The sequence below is a fragment of the Typopeltis vanoorti genome, chromosome 20 (genome assembly GCF_054136105.1).
Source record: "Typopeltis vanoorti isolate ZY-2024b chromosome 20, IOZ_Tvanoo_1.0, whole genome shotgun sequence".
Classification (NCBI taxonomy): domain Eukaryota; kingdom Metazoa; phylum Arthropoda; class Arachnida; order Uropygi; family Thelyphonidae; genus Typopeltis; species Typopeltis vanoorti.
Genome location: NC_143568.1, coordinates 90,359,565 through 90,379,991, shown reverse-complemented (window position 1 = coordinate 90,379,991; position 20,427 = coordinate 90,359,565). Strand labels below are relative to the sequence as shown.

Below are 20,427 nucleotides of genomic sequence, written 5' to 3'. Positions count from 1 at the left end.
ATGGAGCATCCTACATGCCACTCACCATCTTGGTCTCTAGATCTGGATCCTTTTCTACTACTTCCTCATCCCCAAGAAACCTAGGCAACCAGATCTGAGCACAGTAATCTAGATGTGAACATATCAAGGCCTTATAAAGAGGAATGATAACTTCATTTTCTGTATTTGTTTGTATATTCTTCAATAATTGAAAAATCTTATGAGCTACCTTGGCCACGTTTGCACTGTCACTCCTGAATTTCAATCCCTGTTTATCAGTACCCCCAAATCCCTAGTTCTATCAATTTCGTGGAATACAGTTCCATCAGTGTTGCGGTACATGGCTTGTGGTCTTTTCATCTCAAAGTGCATAACTTTATACTTTTTCACATTAAACTGGTACTTGTTATCTTTTGCCCATACTGTCAGTCTGTTTAAATCATTCTGCAAACTCTATACATTGTCACCTAATTTTGTATCATCAGGCAAATAGCTGAATTTTTGTATCAATTATAATACAAATTAAACATCATTGGTACAAACACAGAGCCTTGAATCACACTCCTGAATTCTGATGTCCCATATATATTACTGATTTTGGTATCTTTAGTATCAAGAAGTGTGGAATTTTAAATGAGCTGGATATTAATAATGCTGTGCAAATAGATGGAATATCATTATGTATATTAAGGGAGTCGGCAGTGTCCTTGACTTGGTTGTTCAAGAAAAGCCTGTCAACAGGAACAGTCTGAGAAGAAAAGGAAAGTAGTGCTATTTCCTGATAGTGAGAGGAGAATAATGAAGTTAGTTATATCAAACTAAAGCCCAGTTTGTGTATTTGGTCTAGTGGTGAACTGTTAGCAAGGCTGATAGGAGATAGAATACAAAATTGGATTAATTAGAATAAACATCTTTCTAGAAAAAAGCATAGGTTTGTAACCATGAGCTGTTTCACTAACTTGGTTACCTTTTATAATAGAATGACAAATGTACTGGGCAGAGGAGATGCATATAGAGCAATTTATACAGATTTGCAAAGCCACTTGATAGGCCACTGTATGACAGAATGCTTTTGAAATTCAGACAGATAATGGATAGTCAGATAGTAGCCTTGTTTCAGACAGGGCTACTATCTGATGGTTACCCAATATTGGTTATGATGGTTATCCAATAGGAACCAGCAAGTTACATATGGCATGTATAATATCTACAAAAAAAAAAAAAAAAAGAGCAGCAGGATACACCAGTTTTAGTTTTGGAACTTCTACTGTTTAACCTCCCTATCAGCAAAAGAAGATGCATTACACAAATCCTTGGTATTTTTTAAAATCAAAACACAAGTGGCTTCCTATTTTTATGATGTAATTATTCTACTCTGCAATTAATTAACTTTTCTTTTTTTGCTTCACAATTTAGCAGTGCATGAGGAGTATGTGTCTCAAATACCAAGTACTCTGAATGTCAGTAAGGCAGTGGGAGTTGGGATTTCACCACATGTTTTAAGAGAATGTGCTAAGTAACTGACAGCTTTATTGACCTGGCTGTTCAGTGAAACTCTGGCTATGACAAAGGTGCTTCAAAAGGTAAGCGAGTGAAACTGCATAGGGCAGTGGTAGAATGGAGATGTCAAATGATAGACAAGTTTGTATTTCTTGTATATTTGTTAAAATTTTTAAAAAATTAGTAAGAGATTGTATACAAAATTGTGCAGACAAGGTAATGTTATTTATGGGGTGGAGCATGGATTTGTTAAAGGGTGCTCTTGTTTCAGTAAAATCACTGACTTTTATAATAAAGTAACAAGAGCAGTTGATGAGGGAAAGACAGTGTCATTTTTTGGTTATTACAAAAAAGCATCTGACAGGATGCCTCATAAGTTGATATTTAAATTATAGCATGTGAGTTTAGATATCAGGTTAATGAACTGTATCAGACAGCCAGCTGCTGATACAGTTGATGCTCTCTGATTTCTATCTCTCTATAACTCCCACTGCCTTACTGACATTTGGAGTACAAGGGAGAAGTATCAAGGAGCAGAGCAGGTAATGAGTGAGGTTCAACAGGACTCAGTATCGGGACCTCTACTGTTTGACCTTTATGTCAATGACACTGTCAAGTGGATTGTAGAGCGATGAGCAGTTGTTTGCTGATGATGTGAAGCTGTGAATGTTTATTAGTAATAGTGCTGATGTAATGGCCCTTCATGTGGATTTGAATAATCTGGACAGGTGGACAAAAATTCTACACTTTCCTGAACGACTAATATACTCTCTTCTCTCCATCTATTATTCAACACGGCTCCCATCTCCTTCTCCCAAATATACTGATATCGGTTTATCAGTATATCTGGAAGAAACTATTTTGTGATACCAAAATGTTTTTATCACAAAATAGCTATTGATATATGAATGCAGAATTTTATACACAACTCTTTTTGTCATAATTTATTGTGTGAGCACTCTTTTTTTGGGGGGGGGGAAGAATTCATAAATCTTTCAGGGATCATCTATGAGGTTATTTCTTACCTAAACAGTTAAGAGCATATATATATATATATATATATATATATATATATATATATATGCAGAAATTGGAGATCCCAGCTCTTAACTGTTTAGATATGTATCATAGATATGTTTATATTTAGGGACACAAAACACACTTGTTGAAATGCTTATTTTACTAATTATTAATAAAATACACTTGATGTTTCGACCTCTATATTGAGGTCATCATCAAAAGGATACATGTGTATAGGGAACCAAGATACATGCCCTTGCACTCTATACTGGTAAATTAAATCTATGCTGTTAATTACCGTATTTGCCAGTGTATAGGACGCACCCCCTTTTTTTGTACACATTTTTTAGGAAGAAAACTTTATCACTGAATATTATAATGAATTTGCAGTATTTCAAATATAAAGTAATAAGTAGGTCTATTTTCAACAAATACCTAATCTAACTTTGAAAGAGTACCCATCTTTTAATCGTCAAAACCCAGAAATTCATCTCCAGAGCTAAATGAAGAGACACGATTTTTTTCTAAATCGGAATCTGAGTCCTCATACAACAAATTGAACTCCGTACCATCCAGTGCATTACTAATTCCACACTTCTTAAATGATTTAACCACTGTCCCAGTTTTCACAGCATCCCATGAAGCTTTGATCCACTCACAAACTTGCAAAATGCTTGGCCTCTTCCTTCTTCCTGATGGCATAACCTCATAATCTGAAGACTGTATCCAGCTGTTCCACATCTCCTTCATAAATCCGTTAAGTGGTTTATTAATACAGACATCTAAAGGTTGAAGCTGACTAGTTAGACCTCCTGGAATTACAGCTAACTGAGGTTTCAATTTCCTGAGTTTATTTGTAACATCGTCTGTTCTGTGAGAACAAAACTGATCCCATACTAGCATGGCAGGCTTCTTCAACAGTCCACCAGGGCGCCTAGACCAAATTTTATCTATCCATAACTTCATTCCTCCTCCATCCATCCAACCTTTTGCGTGAACATGTACAAACACTCCTTTAAGCACTTTTTCTTTGGGTAGCGTCTTCATCTTAAAAATCAATTGTGGCAGCAATTTTGTCTCATCAGCACAGCAGGATAAAACAACCATGTAGTGAGTTTTTTCGTGCCCTGAAGTTTTAATAGTAACACTTTTAGTGCCATTGGAATCTACAGTTTTGTTTGAGGGCACATCAGAAGTCAGCAGAACCTCTTCCATGTTTCCTATTTGTGCAAATTCAAAATTTTCTCGTTTCCTTGCCATCGTTTGTGATATTTTTATTTTAGTCCGCATACATAGCTGGTTTCTCTTCATGAATCTTGAACCCCATGATGTTGATCCAGTAAAGTTGGCAATCCTTTTGTTATCGGTTATCGCTTTTGCATGATGAATAATCATATTTGTAGACACTGAAAGTCCTGCTTTTCTGTGGTCTAAAATCCAAGTATTCAGTTCTGCCTCAAGTTCTGGCCATTTTGCAGTTCCACTTCATAGGTTATGTTTACTGTGAGTTGCTTTTTTTAAATCCTCTTCCTGATTCTGCCAAGTTCTTATCATTTTCTCAGTTGGGGGTGGTCTGAAATGCCTCTCTGCAGTCCTGTTTCCGTGTTCTTTAACATATGCAATCACACGTAGCTTGTATGCAATATTGTAACAATACCGACGTTTTTCAGCCATAATTTGCCAAGAAATTTAGAGAAAATTTAATGGCAGAAATTTATCACTGTTTGCAACTGCGACAACAATTGGAAAGTTTAAACGAACAGGACACAGCTGTGATCGTCGATGACAGTGCATGCGCATCCACTGAACTCTACGTCAGTGTTTCTCAAAGTGTGGTATGCATACCCTGGGGGTACGGGATAGGTCTTCAGGGGGTCTGTGGCAATTTTCGGCTATGCATCATTAACGCATAGAATAAAATTCAATGTATCAATGAAGTTTGAGATCATAAAACATTCCTATTGTATCACTGAATAAGGTACAGAGAAATCTGCAGGCTGTACAATATACAGCAAACAGTGCAATTAGAGACAACTGGGATAAAAATGGCACTAACTAATGAATTGCATGTCCCCCCTCCCACAGAAAATACTGTATGACTCAAGCAAAACCATATGTTGCTGGTGCCACATATGGTTTTTGTTTGAGTAAAAGTGTTAAAACGAAGAAATATACAGTGAATGTGTTTCATATATTATATAAGGAATTCAGTCGAAGAGAATTAGCATTTCAACTCAACTGTCGGCTTGTCTTTGTCATTTAGTAGCACGATCTTTTGTTAATACCCCACCGATCATATGAACACGGATGTCTGAAGTTTGAGAAACACTGCTCTACGTAACTGGAATGCTCTCGCACACATTGCAAGAAAACAATAAAGAAATGGCGTAACTTGGAACAGAGAAAACTTCCAGAAATGAAAATAATAAAAAACTGAGTATCGGCATATAAGATGCACCCTGTTTTTCAGACCTATTTTCAAAGAAAAAAAGTGCTTCTTATATGCCGGCAAATATGGTAATCGTTTTCTTAGCCTGACCTCTAGCGATAATTAAATAAAATAAAAATCGAAAAAATACATTAAAAAATATATATAAAATTTAAATTAAAAAAAAAATAATAAATAAATAAAATAAATAAAAAAACAACAATAAACTCTGCTGAAGTCCTCATGTACTAAGATTCTTCTGGATTTGTACAGTTCAGATTGTTATACTATGATTTTCTTCAGGACTTATACAGTTCAAGTTGCTATGGAATGTTAGGGGGGGGGGGGAATGCGCCAAAACCTGGTTCAAGAGGAAATTTAAAGAAGCATGTGAAATGCTCAAACAACCCAAATCTGAACAAAAAACCTAACCATTCTAAGAATGTGGTGAACCCATCTGCAACCTTTATAGCAACCAGAACAAGTCAAAGAAAAATCCCACTACAAGAAGACTTGGTGAAAGTTTTTTTTTCCCCTTAACATTCCATAGCAACTTGAAGAAAATCATAGTATAACAATCCGAACTGTACAAATCCAGAAGAATCTTAGTACATGAGGACTTGAACAGAGTTTTTTATTTATTTTATTTAGTTTTTTATTTATTTTATTTAGTTTTTTATTTATTTTATTTAGTAATTAAAATTTTATTTATTTATTTATTATTTATTTAATTTTTTAAATTTAAATTTTATATATTTTTAATGTATTTTTTTCAATTTTTATTTTATTTTATTTAATTATTGCTAGAGGTCAGGCTAAGAAAAAGATTAATTGGCAGCATAGATTTAATTTACCAGTATAGAGTGCAAGAGCATGTAGCTTGGTTCCCTATACACATGTATCCTTCTGATGATGACCTCAATACAGGGGTCGAATACATTAATAATTAGTAAATTAATCATTTCAACACATGTGTTTTGTGTCCCTAAATTTGTAAATATGAATGCTGATCACCGTGTAACCTTCAAAGAAATAGATATGTTTAGATATGTATGTATCATATTGATAGTACTAGTTTACAGGAAATCGATGAAGCTAGGGATCTGGGGGTGATGGTGGAGAGATATTTGAAATTCACAGGACATATTGCAAGAGTTGGCAAAATAGCTCAGAGGATTACTTGGATTACCTGAAGAACACACTAACAATTAAAAATAGGAAGGTTATTATCCCTCTTTATAAGGCTATGACCACATTTTAACTACTGTGCACAGTAGTTAAAATGTGGCCACCGGCATTTCTTGGAGATCAGAAGGTGATGAAGAAGATTCAGAGACAAGTGACTAAGCTGGTACCATGGAAGATTCCACGGTCTGTGGAATCTTCCCTATGAGGATAGATTGAGGGTGTATGGGGTGTAGAGTTTAGCTGACAGGCAGAGGACAAGGAATATGATAGAAACTTATTTTACTAAAGGGATTCTATAAGACTAACACAAAAGAAATTTTTCAATACAAGGGGATTAAGGGGAAAACAATGCATCACACTTGGAAGTTGTCTAGGAGTGGAGTGGGGGGGGGACTAGGTTCTTTACTTGGAGAGTGGTAAAAGAGTAGAATGAATTGTCACAGGTTGTTGTGAGCATCCCAGCAATGAATAGGTTTAAGGAGATGGATGATAGGTATATTGTGTTAATGGTTAGAGTGTATCTCCCACGATGAGTCTTTCAGCTTTATGGAATACCTATATAAATAATAATAATCACTATATATATACTATTATAAATCTATATTATTATAAATCTTTAAGGGATCATCTATGAGGCTATTTCTTATCTAAACAGTTAAGAGCATATATGCAGAAATTGGAGATCCCAGCTCTTAACTGTTTAGATAAGAAATAACCTCATAGATGATCCTTGAAAGATTTATAATAATATAGATTCATAATAATATATATATATAATGATTATTATTATTTATATGGGTACTCCATAGAGTTAAAAGATTCATCGTGGGAGATCCACTCTATCCATTAACACAATACCTGTCATCCATCTTAAACCTATTCATTGCTGGGATGCTCATAACAACCTCTGGCAATTCATTCTACTCTTTTACCACTCTCCAAGTAAATAGCCTAGTTCCCCCCCACACACACATACTCCACTCCACTCCTAGACAACTTCCAAGTGTGATACCTTGTTTTCCCCTTAATTCCCATGTATTGAAAATTTTCTTTTGTGTTAGTCTTATAGAATCCCTTTAGTAAAATAAGTTTCTATCATATCCCTTGTCCTCTGCCTGTCAGCTAAACTCTACAACCCATACACCCTCAATCTATCCTCATAGGGAAGATTCCACAGACCGTGGAATCTTCCATGGTACCAGCTTAGTCACTTGTCTCTGAATCTTCTCCACCACCTGCTGATCTCCAAGAAATGCTGGTGGCCACATTTTAACTACTGTACACAGTAGTTAAAATGTGGCCGTATCATAGCTTTAGAAAGAGGGATAATAACCTTCCTATTTTTAATTGTTAGTGTGTTCTTCAAGTAATCCAAGTAATCCTCTGAGCTATTTTGCCAACTCTTGCAATATGTCCTGTGAATTTCAAATATCTCTCCACCATCACCCCTAGATCCCAACCCTCATCGATTTCTGTAAACTAGTACTATCAATATGATATGAAGTGTGTGAACTTTTCATCCAGAAGTGCAATAACTTACAATTTTACAACATTGAATTGATAACCAGTGTCCTTTGTCCACACTGCCAATTTATTCAAATCATCTTTATCAAATATTGCTAGCCTTAGTTTTGCATCATTGGCAAATAACTGAATATTCCCTTCAAATCTTCTGCTATATCACTAATGTACAAATTAAAGAGTAGTGGTCCTAGTACAGAATCCTGGGGGCACTATACTAGTCACCCTCATTTGCCTTGATTCCATCGCAGGATTCACTTTATACCATACACCATCCTCTGATGTTTGTCTATCAGCCACTAGCCTCATATCCATTCCCATTTCCTCCAACTTGTGAAATAGCTTTCCATGCAGTATTCAGTTAAATGCTTTTGCAAAGTCCAGTAGTATCATGGTGTAGCCCTTTACCTTTATCCGATTCTGCTGTCACTTTATTATAAAATGGAATAAATTTCTGAGGCAGGACCTACCTTTTACAAAGGCATGATGTCCCCTGTAGAGAATAATATTCTTTCCCTGTAGAGTATCATATTTCTATTCATTCCTAAATTTTACTTTAAACCAATTTTTCCAAAACTTGAACCACAACTCCAGAGATAGTAATTGGTCTGTAATTTGTTACTTCTGTCTTGGAGCAATGTTTATGTAATGGAACTATTTTATCCTCCTTCTCTCCCTTGAAACCTTGCCAGAGCTGACTTGGATTAAATGACTTCATCAGAGGCACTGCCAGTTCATTTGCACATTCTCATACCACATGAGTTGACATATCATCTTGGCCCAATGCTGTAATTACATTGATATTTTTCAATATACTGAGTACCTCCAATTCATCTACCTCAATGTTCACATTAGTCTCTGTCACCTCATTAACTGCAAGGGCATATCATCCTAGTGGGTGACTTTGCAGTTAATGAGGTGAGACTACTGAACTATTTCTTCTGTCAATTTCCTACTGTCAGCACCAAATAAAGTTATCTTTCCATGCTCATTGTTTCTCTTATTTGCTATGTAATGAAAAAACTCTTTTGATTTACCTTGGCCTGTTTAGCTAATTTTCTCTCATAATCTGATTAAGCCTTCCTTACTATAATAGTTATCCTTCTTGCTTTTGCTTTTTATTGTTCATGGGTATGCTGATCACCTTGTTATTCCTATTCCTTCTACACTGCTTCCTTTTTTTGCAGCTCCTGCTTTATATTGCTAGTTATCCACTTAATCCCTACATGGTTTATCCTCCTGACCTCCAGAGTATGTACTCTGATACTGCCTCACTCAAAAAATCCTTGACCACTTCCCATGCCCTAATGACATTCATTCCATGTAGTTCTTATGCCATAGCACTGCTTCAAGTTGCCTCCTAAGTTTGTCATAATCACATGTTGAGCAACCTCCCACGACAAGACTACATGGTAATTTTCCCCAATTGGAGGTAGAGTTGCTACTGTAGTTATAGATAGATGTCCCTTCCATCTAATGCTATATATATATATAGTCGAATATCATAACTTTATAATTGTATAGCTTTAGAGTGTCTCAATATTTATTTCAGTGTCTTTTAATATCTTTCTATATTCTTAACACCTGATGAAGTCAATCTCGACGAAACATGTTGCGTTTTCAAATAAATCTCAATTTGTTATAATTCTCAGGTTTTTAGTCAGTTTATATTAAAAATGAATATATATTGATTATATACATAATAATGATAGCTATGTATGTTGTCTATGGGGATTCATGCATTCCTAAAACAAAACTAGGAATAACATTTCAAGAATGCTTAAATCCAAAGAAATTAACCAGATTATACACTCATTACTGTGGAATTGTATAATATATATCTGCAGTATGCAGTGAGATATACCTAATATTCTTCATTAGATTACTTAAATAATTTGTTTGCAAAAAACAAAATAAAATGATATATGTTTAAAATTTCAGCTGTGCTTCATTCTATCTGTATCCTTTACTGAGCATCAGTGTTAAGAAGATCTCAGGAGACTGAAAATATTATAGTTATCCCATTGAGTGTTAATATTTTAAAGAGCTTTACCGAATTCACTATGGTGAATCTTTGCTCTATAACAAACTCTTTCTTTAGTTCTTAAATGTTTGCTGTGTGTGCTTAAATGTTTCTTAAATGTTAGTTGTGGTTAGCTGTACTGTCTTTACTAGAAGAAGAAAGTTTAGATATAATAAATTAACAGTGATTTGCTTACTTTAAGTTAGATTCTTTCAAATAAACATACTGATATTTGTGTTATTATGTAATATTAACCTCAGACCCCAAGAAATGAAAAGACACAACTCGAGAATCGCACACTTATGTGCAAAAGATCATCAAACTTTGCCTTGAAACAATTTATAATTGGCACAATCTCAGGCAATGCATTCCACCCAACCAGCGACTCTCTGTGGAAAGAACCTGTTCCTCACTTACAGCTTTCAGAGATGGCCTCTTGTTCTAGCTTTGTCTCCCTTTAATACTGTATGAAAAATATCTTTCACATTAATCTAATAACAATCCATCACCAACTTGTGCATTCCAGTCATATCCCTCATCTTCTACAACCCCCTGGCAAAAAGTATATGATCAACGACTGTAATACTAACATCGTATGTATATTAGGATTTCTTTTTCTTCAATATATAAATTTTGTTCAAATTGAACAGTTATGAATATGGTTAAAAAAGAAATAAAATTTATTACAAAAAAATATTTTTTCGTTACTTTTAACTAGAAATTAGGTGAATGGAAAATCAAAGAAGAAAAAAGTATGGGATCATTCTTTGATCAGGAAATACATATCCAATCACTGAACTCCTATTTTGTTATTCCTCCTTTACATAGTTTTACCAAACACCTTGTGATGTCATACAACCCCAAAAGGTAAATGAGGGTGAAAATTTAGCCTTGGTATTAATGTCCTCATTGAAGAACTTGTCACCAACTCTTCTACATACAAAGGTACCATTATCATCACCGGTTCTGAGGCAAATTCGAGATTCATTTTAGCAATGAATCTCGAATTTGCCTTGAGTTTACGTGATTTTAATGCCATTGGAAATGCACTTTTTTGTGTTGCTTTGTCATAAAAAGGTTTCATTTTAGCTTTGAAAAAGTGAATCCTTGGCCGATTTTGTACTGTGCAATCACTTACCTTCACTCTGTAGTTCGACCATGCAGCATTAAGTTGTTTGGATGATAAACGCCACATGGTTTTCGCAAGTTTAGTCAGTTTTCTGTCATGTGTACATGAGGTAGCACATGGACATCCACTTCGAGGCATGTTTTTTACACTACTAGTCGAACGATATTTTTACCAAATGTCTCATACAGTACTTTGAGCACATTTTAGTAATCTAGCCACTTGTCTTTGAGAAATTCTGTCTTTCAGATATTCAATCATTCTGTTTTTTAAATCACTGGAATGCTCTTTCACAAGAGCCATCCCTTAACACTATAGAAAGAATTTAGATTTCACAGCCATGATTCTTTCTCTATGCTTTACACATGCACAGACAATTATAGATTTGCATATTGGGGAGTGATAAGCGTTTGTTTCCTCAGCAATCGCTTACTTTTTTCCAACCATCAGCTTGATCAGATGCATTTTCTAACACAGATAATTTATTTTCTTTAAGTTAACTTTTAAATCTTTGAATCATACATAAATTTTTCTTTTCTTTTTATACTTTAAAGTGAGCTATTTCACTTCTTGCATGCTAAATTGTTCGTATGTTAAACTTTCCAAGATATATGCAGGGTATATTGCAGTTGTCACACTGATAAACAACATTGGTCAGATACTTTTTTGCCAGGGTTGTATTCACAAGGTGTGCACTTGCATTTCCTCAACCTGTCTTCATATCATTCGTAGACCCCTGACACTAACTTAGTGCATCTTCTCTGGACCCTCTGTAAGATATCTTCATTCCCTTGAAAAGTCCATATGCAGACTGATCAAGGCTTTATACAAGAGAACCATAACTTCTTTGTTTCTGCATATCAAGAAGACCTTCCTCGTTATTGCTGTAATCCATTGCAATATTTTTATAGTTTTAGCAATGTGAAAACCTAAACTTCAAGCCTCAATCACTCCCAGATCTCTCATCTCTGGCACCTCTTGCTCTTAATGACTTTCTCCTCCTAGCATCAAATCCTTTTGATAGTTTTACAGATAACAGTACTCTCTATTCCTCTTCATTCAAGAAACGTTATACTCAAATGATTTGAGCTTTAAGATCTTCCATGACCATTGTCATAAACACCAATTTCCTCACCATTTCCAAGTTTGTGAAGCTAGTGAATTTCAGTGATACTTCATTTCTTTTTGATAAATTTTCCAATCTCCAGTGAAGACCAGTTTTCTCTTATTGGAATTACTTTCATTATCTAGCTGGCTCAAACATATATATCTGTAGTCTCTTCTGCCTCCAAAAATTTTAGTATTCTTTTCTGTTCAAAATAATACTTCTCTCCTGCACAACTCATAGCGCTTCGTAAATCTGAAATCCACCTGACCTTCAAATATTGTTCTCACATTAGGGGTGGTGCACTCAAAATCTCCTCAAGAATGCTTGATAGTATTCAAAAGAGGATAGTTTGCTTAATAGATGACCCATTCTCCCTCCCCCCCACCTCTCTCTCTAAACACTTTCCTAATAGGCACTCTGCTTCTGCATGGTTGCTTCTTTTATTGATACTTTCATGGTACTTTTACTGATACTTTTATTGCTTCTTCACCAAACTAGCCACTACATTTCCTCTGCTTTCCTCTGATAATGTAAAAACATGAGCAGCCACTAGTCAACATTCATACACAGTCCAACTCTAAATATATTAAACTAATTTGTCCTCTTCTTCCTTCATACCATCTTTCTCTGTTTTTTAGAAACACCTTCCCAGTACCTGGAGGTTATATTCATTTTTCTCAGTGAATATAACCATCAGCATCAGCTTTTCAAGAAATGTGTTAACAGTTTCCTTCTTTCTCTGTAACCACTTGCCCATATAGGTTGTATACCTCTCATGTGGGATTGATATATGCATATATAAAAATGATTGCTTTGTATTTCAGGCATGTTCATGAAGGATGAAGTCATTTAAGGATAGAATAATGAATACATGAAAAGATAAATTCCTTTGGTCAACAGAACAGATTTCTTATGGGGAAATCTTTTTGTTTTTTCAGTAATCATGTCGCATTTTACCCAGAGGGGAAGTATATACCATGGGCTTTCTTGATTTTGTCAAAAACCTTTACAGAATATCATACATCAAATTGGTATCTGATGTATGGTATTTGATGGATGAATAGATAGCCTAAACTAGAGTTGATAGAGTTGAAGAAGGAAAGAGCTGTCTTACAAACCTCTGTAGAATGGTCAAGGGTGCTGTAGATGGTTATCTACACCTCCACAGCACCATGATACTTCACTTGCTAGTGAAGTATCATGGTCCTTTCCCTATAAGATAGATAGATCACCTAGAGAATTAAAAGGCAACATATTTAGCTGCCTTGCTGACCAAATGAATAGCATATCCCCTCTCCAACCAACAGGCAGAAGGTTTGAATCCCCCCCCCCCATCAGCATGAATGTTTGCAATTGTCTTTAACACGTTCGCTGCCAACTACGAGTATACTCGTAGTGGGTAAACCTGCTTCACAAGCCAGCTACGAGTATACTCGTATGACGCTTACCGCCGGGAACGAGATTATTGTAGTGACCTTGAAGAAGTGAAAATCCTTGGCGTGTGGGGCTAGCATCAAAACTGTGTATTCTCATAGACCGTATAGGCTCTGTACAAGCCAACTACGAGTATACTCGTAGGACGTTTACCTCCGGTAACGAGATTATCGTACTGACCTTGAAGAAGTAAAACTGCTTGGCGTAGGGGAACAGACCATGCCAAAGTAGCGTGGCAGCGAACGTGTTAAATGGGTGATGAAGTTCACTTGGATGAGATTACTTCCCTGCTTATTGAAGCCCTGAAGTTGCTTGGAAAAGTTCTGCATTTAGGCTCTAGAGCAGGGCTTCCAGATTATGTAAAAAATAACTAAAAATACTATATATATATATATATATAATAAAAATGGGAAAATCATCCTATCCACCCATAAAATACACACACACACATATGAGGGGATGGGGTCTGGAAAGGTCTGATAAACAGACATAACATTAATTTTTGTTGTGTTTATCAGAACTTTCTAGACCCCCCCCTCCTCATGTGTATATATATCTCTATAATATATTAGTAATATTTAATTAACAGATGTAATATATAGGCCTAATAGTCTTCATACTACCATCAATAATTCCATCCAGGCCTAGAAAAACTCAGAGCAACAAGTTACTTTGTGTTGCCTTTCTTCTCATGTATCTGTCCTGGCACAGCTCCATGAGAAGAAAGGAGTGCAGTTTGTGTATGATGAATTTTTGGGACAAATGGAAGTATATAGCAGTAACAGATTGCATTTGAATGGATTTGCTGTGATTCATGTAGATAGAAGAGTAATGAGAGACTAACAAAAGTCTGAGGAAGCAAGGTTGAGTTACCATGAGTTGCCCCGGTCCTGAATATACTTCAGGCACAAACTTTGTTTGCTTACACTTGAATAAAGGATTAAACCAAATACATAATTGATAACATAGCCAAGTGAAAAAACTTCCATCAACTTACGTCTTGCAACATACTTCATGAAATATTCTGGTGGTGGATGAGAACTGAAGTTCATGAAGTATGTTGCAAGACGTAAGTTGATGGAAGTTTTTTCACTTGGCTATGTTATCATTTCACTTGGCTATGTTATGTATTTGGTTTAATCCTTTATCCAAGTGTAAGCAAACAAAGTTTGTGCCTGAAGTATATTCAGGACTGGGGCAACTCATGGTAACTCAACCTTACTATCTTCCATAATGCAAAGCACATCTCCTTGCGGACATGTATAATGCTATCCATTAAGGGAAGGGCTACTACCCGGACCAGTTTCGACCTTTATTGAGGTCTCATCACCTTAGTACCACTACCTCTGGGTCTGACTCCCACTGATGAGACCTCAATAAAGGTCGAAACTGGTCTGAAAAGACTTCATCTTTTGTTGAAGCAAACAAAATACTTTGTTTGCTTACAGTTGGATAAAGAATTAAACCAAATATATAATTGATAACATAGCCAAGTGAAAAAACTTCACTCAACTTATCTCTAATCCAGAGAATTTTAATAATAAGGTGTGACACCTTTTGGCAACTGGTATAGGTAAATATGACTTCTCCATTACTTCCTTTGTATCACTTCCTCTGGGTCTGGCTCCCACTGATGAGACCTCAATGAAGGTCGAAACTGGTCTGGGTAGTGGCCCTTCCCTTAATGCATAGCATTATACATGTCTGCAAGGAGATGTGCCTGCAAGGAGGATTATACAAAATATATGATTGATATGTTGCAAGACTTTTCACTGCTTATATTATTATTGGCTAATCAGTGTGTATTTATTTATCAGTAATACTATCTGAGTTTTAATAATGATATAGCTCTTATTTGTTATTATCACTTTGTGGCTTCTTATAGATGATGAATCGCACCCGGAAGATGTTGAATTGTTTCAGAAAGAATGGATTGAAGTGGAATTTTTGCCTAGTAAAGAATCTTCACTAGATTGGGCACCATTTTCCTGTACTAGTGATGAAGAGAGACAATACGATTTATACAAAGATTATGAAACAGACAGTAAGTTTTTTGCTTCTTTAAAAAAAAAAAATATATATATATATACTAGGGGGGGTATGCCCCTGGCGCCTACTGTACCCAACCCCCTGTGTTTCGGACTGGTAGGCTGGTTCTCCTTGAATTCTGATGACTCGAATTTTGGAGACTCGACACCCAGGATAGCCCCTGAATGTCAAGTCTTCAAAAGGGGGGGTCTCTGCCCCTTGTGCCTACAGCACACAATCCCCCAAGTTCCGGACCGGTAGGCCAGTTCGCCTTGAATTCTGATGACTCGAATTTTGAAGACTCGACACTCAGGGTAGCCCCTAAGTTTCAAAACGTTTCAAAAAACGTGACATAAAAAGGATTATCATTTTATATATATATATATATATATAGGAAGATCAATTTATTCGGTTGATATACATTTTTTTAAAAATATTGAATGACTAGAAACCGAGAAAAATGAAAACAAAGTTTAATAGCACAACTAGTTTCAGCTTGTATCAGCCTTCTTCAGGTGCACATTACAAAAGAAATAACCAGTAAAACCTAGGAAATAACTGTAAACAACACCAAGAAAGTTAGTGTATATATATTCAACGTAGAAACGTTGAAGTCTGCACATTCAAAACTGTTCTCTCGTTGGTTTCATTGTTGGGCATATGTATTGCATATGGCATCTCACGAACGCCAGTACAGTATTTGATCGTAGCACAATGACGGTCTGAAAGGTTGTAACTCAGGTTGTTGTTGAGATGGGGGGGGGGGATTGAGAATGATTTCTTTCGATTCTATTATCTTTCTTTCTAATTCATCCTGGCAATGGAAAATGTTATCAAATTTGTCCCATAGGACTGTATGGCAAAGGTTTTCTTCATTAGAATTGGCCGAGAATAGAACATTACTAGACAGAGCACTGGCTCGCATTCTCCTGTAGCTGATGTCTCTCTTATGTTCTTCAATGCATAACTCGATCAATTTTTCTGTTTGGCCAAAGTATGGTATGTCACAGTTGCACCAAATCTGGTAAACACCGGGATATTTAAGGTTGTGATGTCTGGGTTTCGGACGGCTCACTAAGTAGCGGATTTTTGGAAGAGGAGTAAATAAAGTTCTTATGTTGTATTTCCTAAGAACCTTGGCTAATTTGGGTGAGACAGAGCTTATGTATGGTATAGAAATATTACCTTTCACCCTATTGGTCTCTTCATTATTGCGAGTGGGTGGATTTAATAAGAATTTTCAATTGTTTTTTGTGAAAAACCATTTAGTTGAAAAGTAGACCTGAGAAAATTGAGTTCTTTATTAAGTTCTATCTCATCATCAAGAAGAGGGTGAGAATGATGTCCTAGTTTAGAAATGATTCCAAACTTTTGAGGAGGATAATGATGGGAGTGACCGCCGTGGAGATATCTGTTGGTGTAGGCAGCTTTTCTGTAAATCGAGATTTTTAATTTTTTCGAGGAATGGGTCAGTTTGATGTCGAAGAAAGGAAGAAAACCATTAGTTTCAAACTCAGCTGTAAATTTTATGTTCGAATGTTGATTATTTAGATGTTCTAGGAAGTTCAGGATAGATTCATGGCCATGGCTCCATATCAGGAAAATGTCATCAATATATCTTTTCCAAGAGTTCTTGGTTTTAAAGGATAAGAAGAGATGGCTTTAGCTTCCAGATCTTCTAAATAGATGTTCGCAAGTACAGGTGACAACGGATTACCCATTGCAAGGCCAGAATTTTATTTATAGATGTCCTGAAATTTAAAGTATCCTGATTGGATGCAATGAGTAAGTAAGGCCATGATCTTTTTAGATAATTTATCTTTGAGTAGTACAAGAACTTTGTCCATAGGAACATTGGTAAATAAGGAGACTATATCAAAACTAGTTATTATTTCATCTTCCTTAATAATAATATCTTTTATACATGAAACAAAATCTGCGGAGTTTTTAATGAAAGACAATGATTTACCGGAAAAACATTTGAGAGATTTAGCCAGATTTTTTGAAAGATTATAATGTTGGAGAATCAATTCCTCCTACTATAGGTTGAAGTGGGGTATTATCTTTATGAATTTTAGGAGTCCATATAATCGTGGAATAAGCAGGTGGAGAGAACGAAGAGAAAGGTGTATGTTTCTAAGTAGTTCAGAGATAGTTTTCAGTAGGTTGTTGGTCCGGTTGCGGAGTTCACCGGTGAGATCTCTCTCGAGGATCGAGTAAGTGTCACTCCGTAGCAATTCCATCATCTTGTTATGATATTCATCAATGTTAAGAACAACTGTGGCATTGCCTTTATCTGTGGGAAGAATAATTATATTTTTGTTGTTTTGTAACTTCTTAATAGCCTGTTGTTCTGATGAAGAGATATTATCTGTGTTGGGTTTGACATTATTGATGATGAAAATGGATTCAATGCAGAGTGGGTTTGCCTCTTGGGTAGGAAGACAGGTAGTTTTTTTGATCTTTTGTAAGTAATAATTCTTTAGGAATAGATCTGGGAGATAAAACAAAATTTAGGCCTTTACTGAGGACACTTTTCTCTGCATTGAAAAGATTATAACTTGATTTGTTAATAACAACTTTGTCAGGATGGAGGTGTGTGGTTTCGAAGAAGTTGAATTTCTTTTATTTGTTTAAGGGCTTCAAATTTTCTAATAAGATTCAGTTTATTTACATTTTGAATTCTGGCAGCTTGAGATTTAATTCTCACTTTCAGAAGATTCCAACTGTCACTATCTAGAGATTGTTCAATTTTTTGAGATAACATGGTTCTTTTACTAAATAAAAAAAAAAAGACAGAGTGCATTTAGTATCAAATATCCTCTCGGCGAGAAGATCTAATCTTATTCTATGATAAATCCTACTAGTCCCCTTCCATTTTAATGTTTTCTTTAAAGAAGATAAATTTAGGAAAGGTGGCATGGAATTCACAGCACTTGAGAAACATTAACCTGTTGATATTCAGGTCTATTCTCTTGGTTTTCTGGAAATCCCTGATATTATTGTGAGTTGCCTCATCACAAGGACTAGAGATGTAGGAAGATTGATTTACTCGGTAGATTGATTTTTTAAAAAAATATATATTTAGTTCTTCTCTTCGAGAAGGCCCTGAGACCTTCCTTTTCATCTTCCAGATCTCATGCAGTGATTCTTCTTTATTTGTTTGCTCTTTCAAGTACTTCTTTGTGAACCTTTTCTATCTAGTCCACATCATTCTTCTAAGTAACCATATTACCAGAGCCATCATTTTTTCCTCATTTCTTTGCCAGTAGTCCATGTTCCTGAGGTGTACACTAATACAGAATATACATAACAAGTCATCAGAAATATTATTGTATTAATAACTGCATCAAGAATTTTAGAAAGGATTTAGATGGACCACAACACCAAATGTGAGAGCAGTATTCCAGTGTAGTGTGGATTTGAGATTTGTGGTGGAGAGGAGAGAAGTAACATCTTGAGCAAAAAAAAGGTATGCCAAGTTTTCTGTAAGCTGAAGCTGCTATAGAAGTAATGCGATTATTCCAGGAAAGACTAGGAATAATAGTCAGCTGAAGAAGAGAGATCTGGTCTTGACTTTTAAGCTGAGCATTATCAAAACAACCAGAGAAGAAGAAGAATTAAGATCTTTTTTTTTTTGTGAGACAATAGACAAAACTGCGTTTTAGAAGCATTGTAGATGACTAAGTAGTTGTCACCCTACTGCAGGATGGTGTGGAGATCATTGTTTAGGGTACTTATCATAGTTAATCTCAAATGTTGAGATGTTTGAGTACGGCAAGGTTTATCATATGAGTAGGATGAGAGTATTATCATTATCAAAAACTCTGAATAAGGTTTTTTAGTCAGAGATCAAGTCATTTATACATATAAGGAAGAGTGTGGACAAAATAACAGATCCAGTTAAGCCCTTAGGAACACCTGCTTTAACAGGAAAATCTGAAGAGAGAACAACTTCACCATTACACATATTACAAATGCTTTCAATATCAGGTGCAACAGCACAGGTTTCTTTAAACCTTTCCTTGGCATATGTCTGAAGGCAGATGTGTAGGCCAGGAGATTTGCTGTTGATCTTGATTGGAAAAATCCATAGTGGTTGTTATTGATTAGTTAAGTTCACCAAATGATGAAATTAATTGTTAATGACCTTCTTCATCACTTTGGACAACCCTGAGGTGAGAACAAATAGGTCGATAGTTGAATGCTAAACACTTATCACTTTTTTTTTTTTTTTTTTATTAAGTTGTATGTGAACTTGCTTCCATGCATATAGTATATAGGTGATGAACAACAGGTATTAGTTCAGGAGCACATCTCTTGAACACAAATGGTGGGGTTCTATCAGCATCAGAAGCCTTTTTCATGTCCAAGTTATTCAAGATTTTTTTAATATCTTTCTAGGAAGGAGACTGCAGGTATATGATGCAGTGTTCCAGGTAAAGAAGGAAGCATTCTGCCTTCATCATCTATATAGGAGTTGGATGAGAAAGAGGTGAAATTATAGGTGGACAAAAGTTATGCCCAGTGGCTTTTGTAAGGGACCAGAAAGCATAACTGCCATTGGCACAGGTGGCAAGTTTTCTACATTTAGTCCTATCAAAGTTAAACTTCACTTTTTTTAACGATAGGTTTGCAAGAATTGCAGCCACTTACCATAAGCTGTTTTCTTTTCATGGACTGCCTTTGACACTTTTTTGGAAATCTATGGCTTGGATATAGAGCTGTAGGGTTGAACTGAATGAGGAATGAAAATCTTCATTCTAGCATGGATAATTTCCGAAACAGGTATCTGGATCTGAAGAGCAGCAACAGTAGTCATGAAAAGGAGGAGTAAAAGTACAGAGATCTTCCCACTTAGCATTGTTATAATGCCAAACTACATGAGGTTGTGAATGGCTGAGGGGTAGACATTTCATTCCACAATAACCACAGATGAGCTGTGGTTATTATGGCAGAGATTTTGGGGTTGATCAGATTGGATGTCTTCAGGTGATAATGTACATCATTTGGGTTAGTATTTAAACTATGGATGTTAGTTGGTGAAATGAATGTGGAAGAACACTTTCTAC

The 20,427-nt window shown here is 35.7% G+C and overlaps 1 protein-coding gene across 4 annotated transcripts in view; it reads left to right on the top strand.

Moving 5' to 3' along the window:
* Positions 1–20,427, top strand: part of Iml1 (GATOR complex protein Iml1) — a 414,032-nt gene that overhangs the window by 313,670 nt on the left and 79,935 nt on the right. For all 4 annotated transcript variants that reach the window (XM_090410642.1, XM_090410643.1, XM_090410644.1 and 1 more), the window contains exon 31: positions 15,213–15,371. In XM_090410642.1, the coding sequence (XP_090266768.1) occupies positions 15,213–15,371 (159 nt within the window). The remainder of the gene's footprint in view (positions 1–15,212; positions 15,372–20,427) is intronic.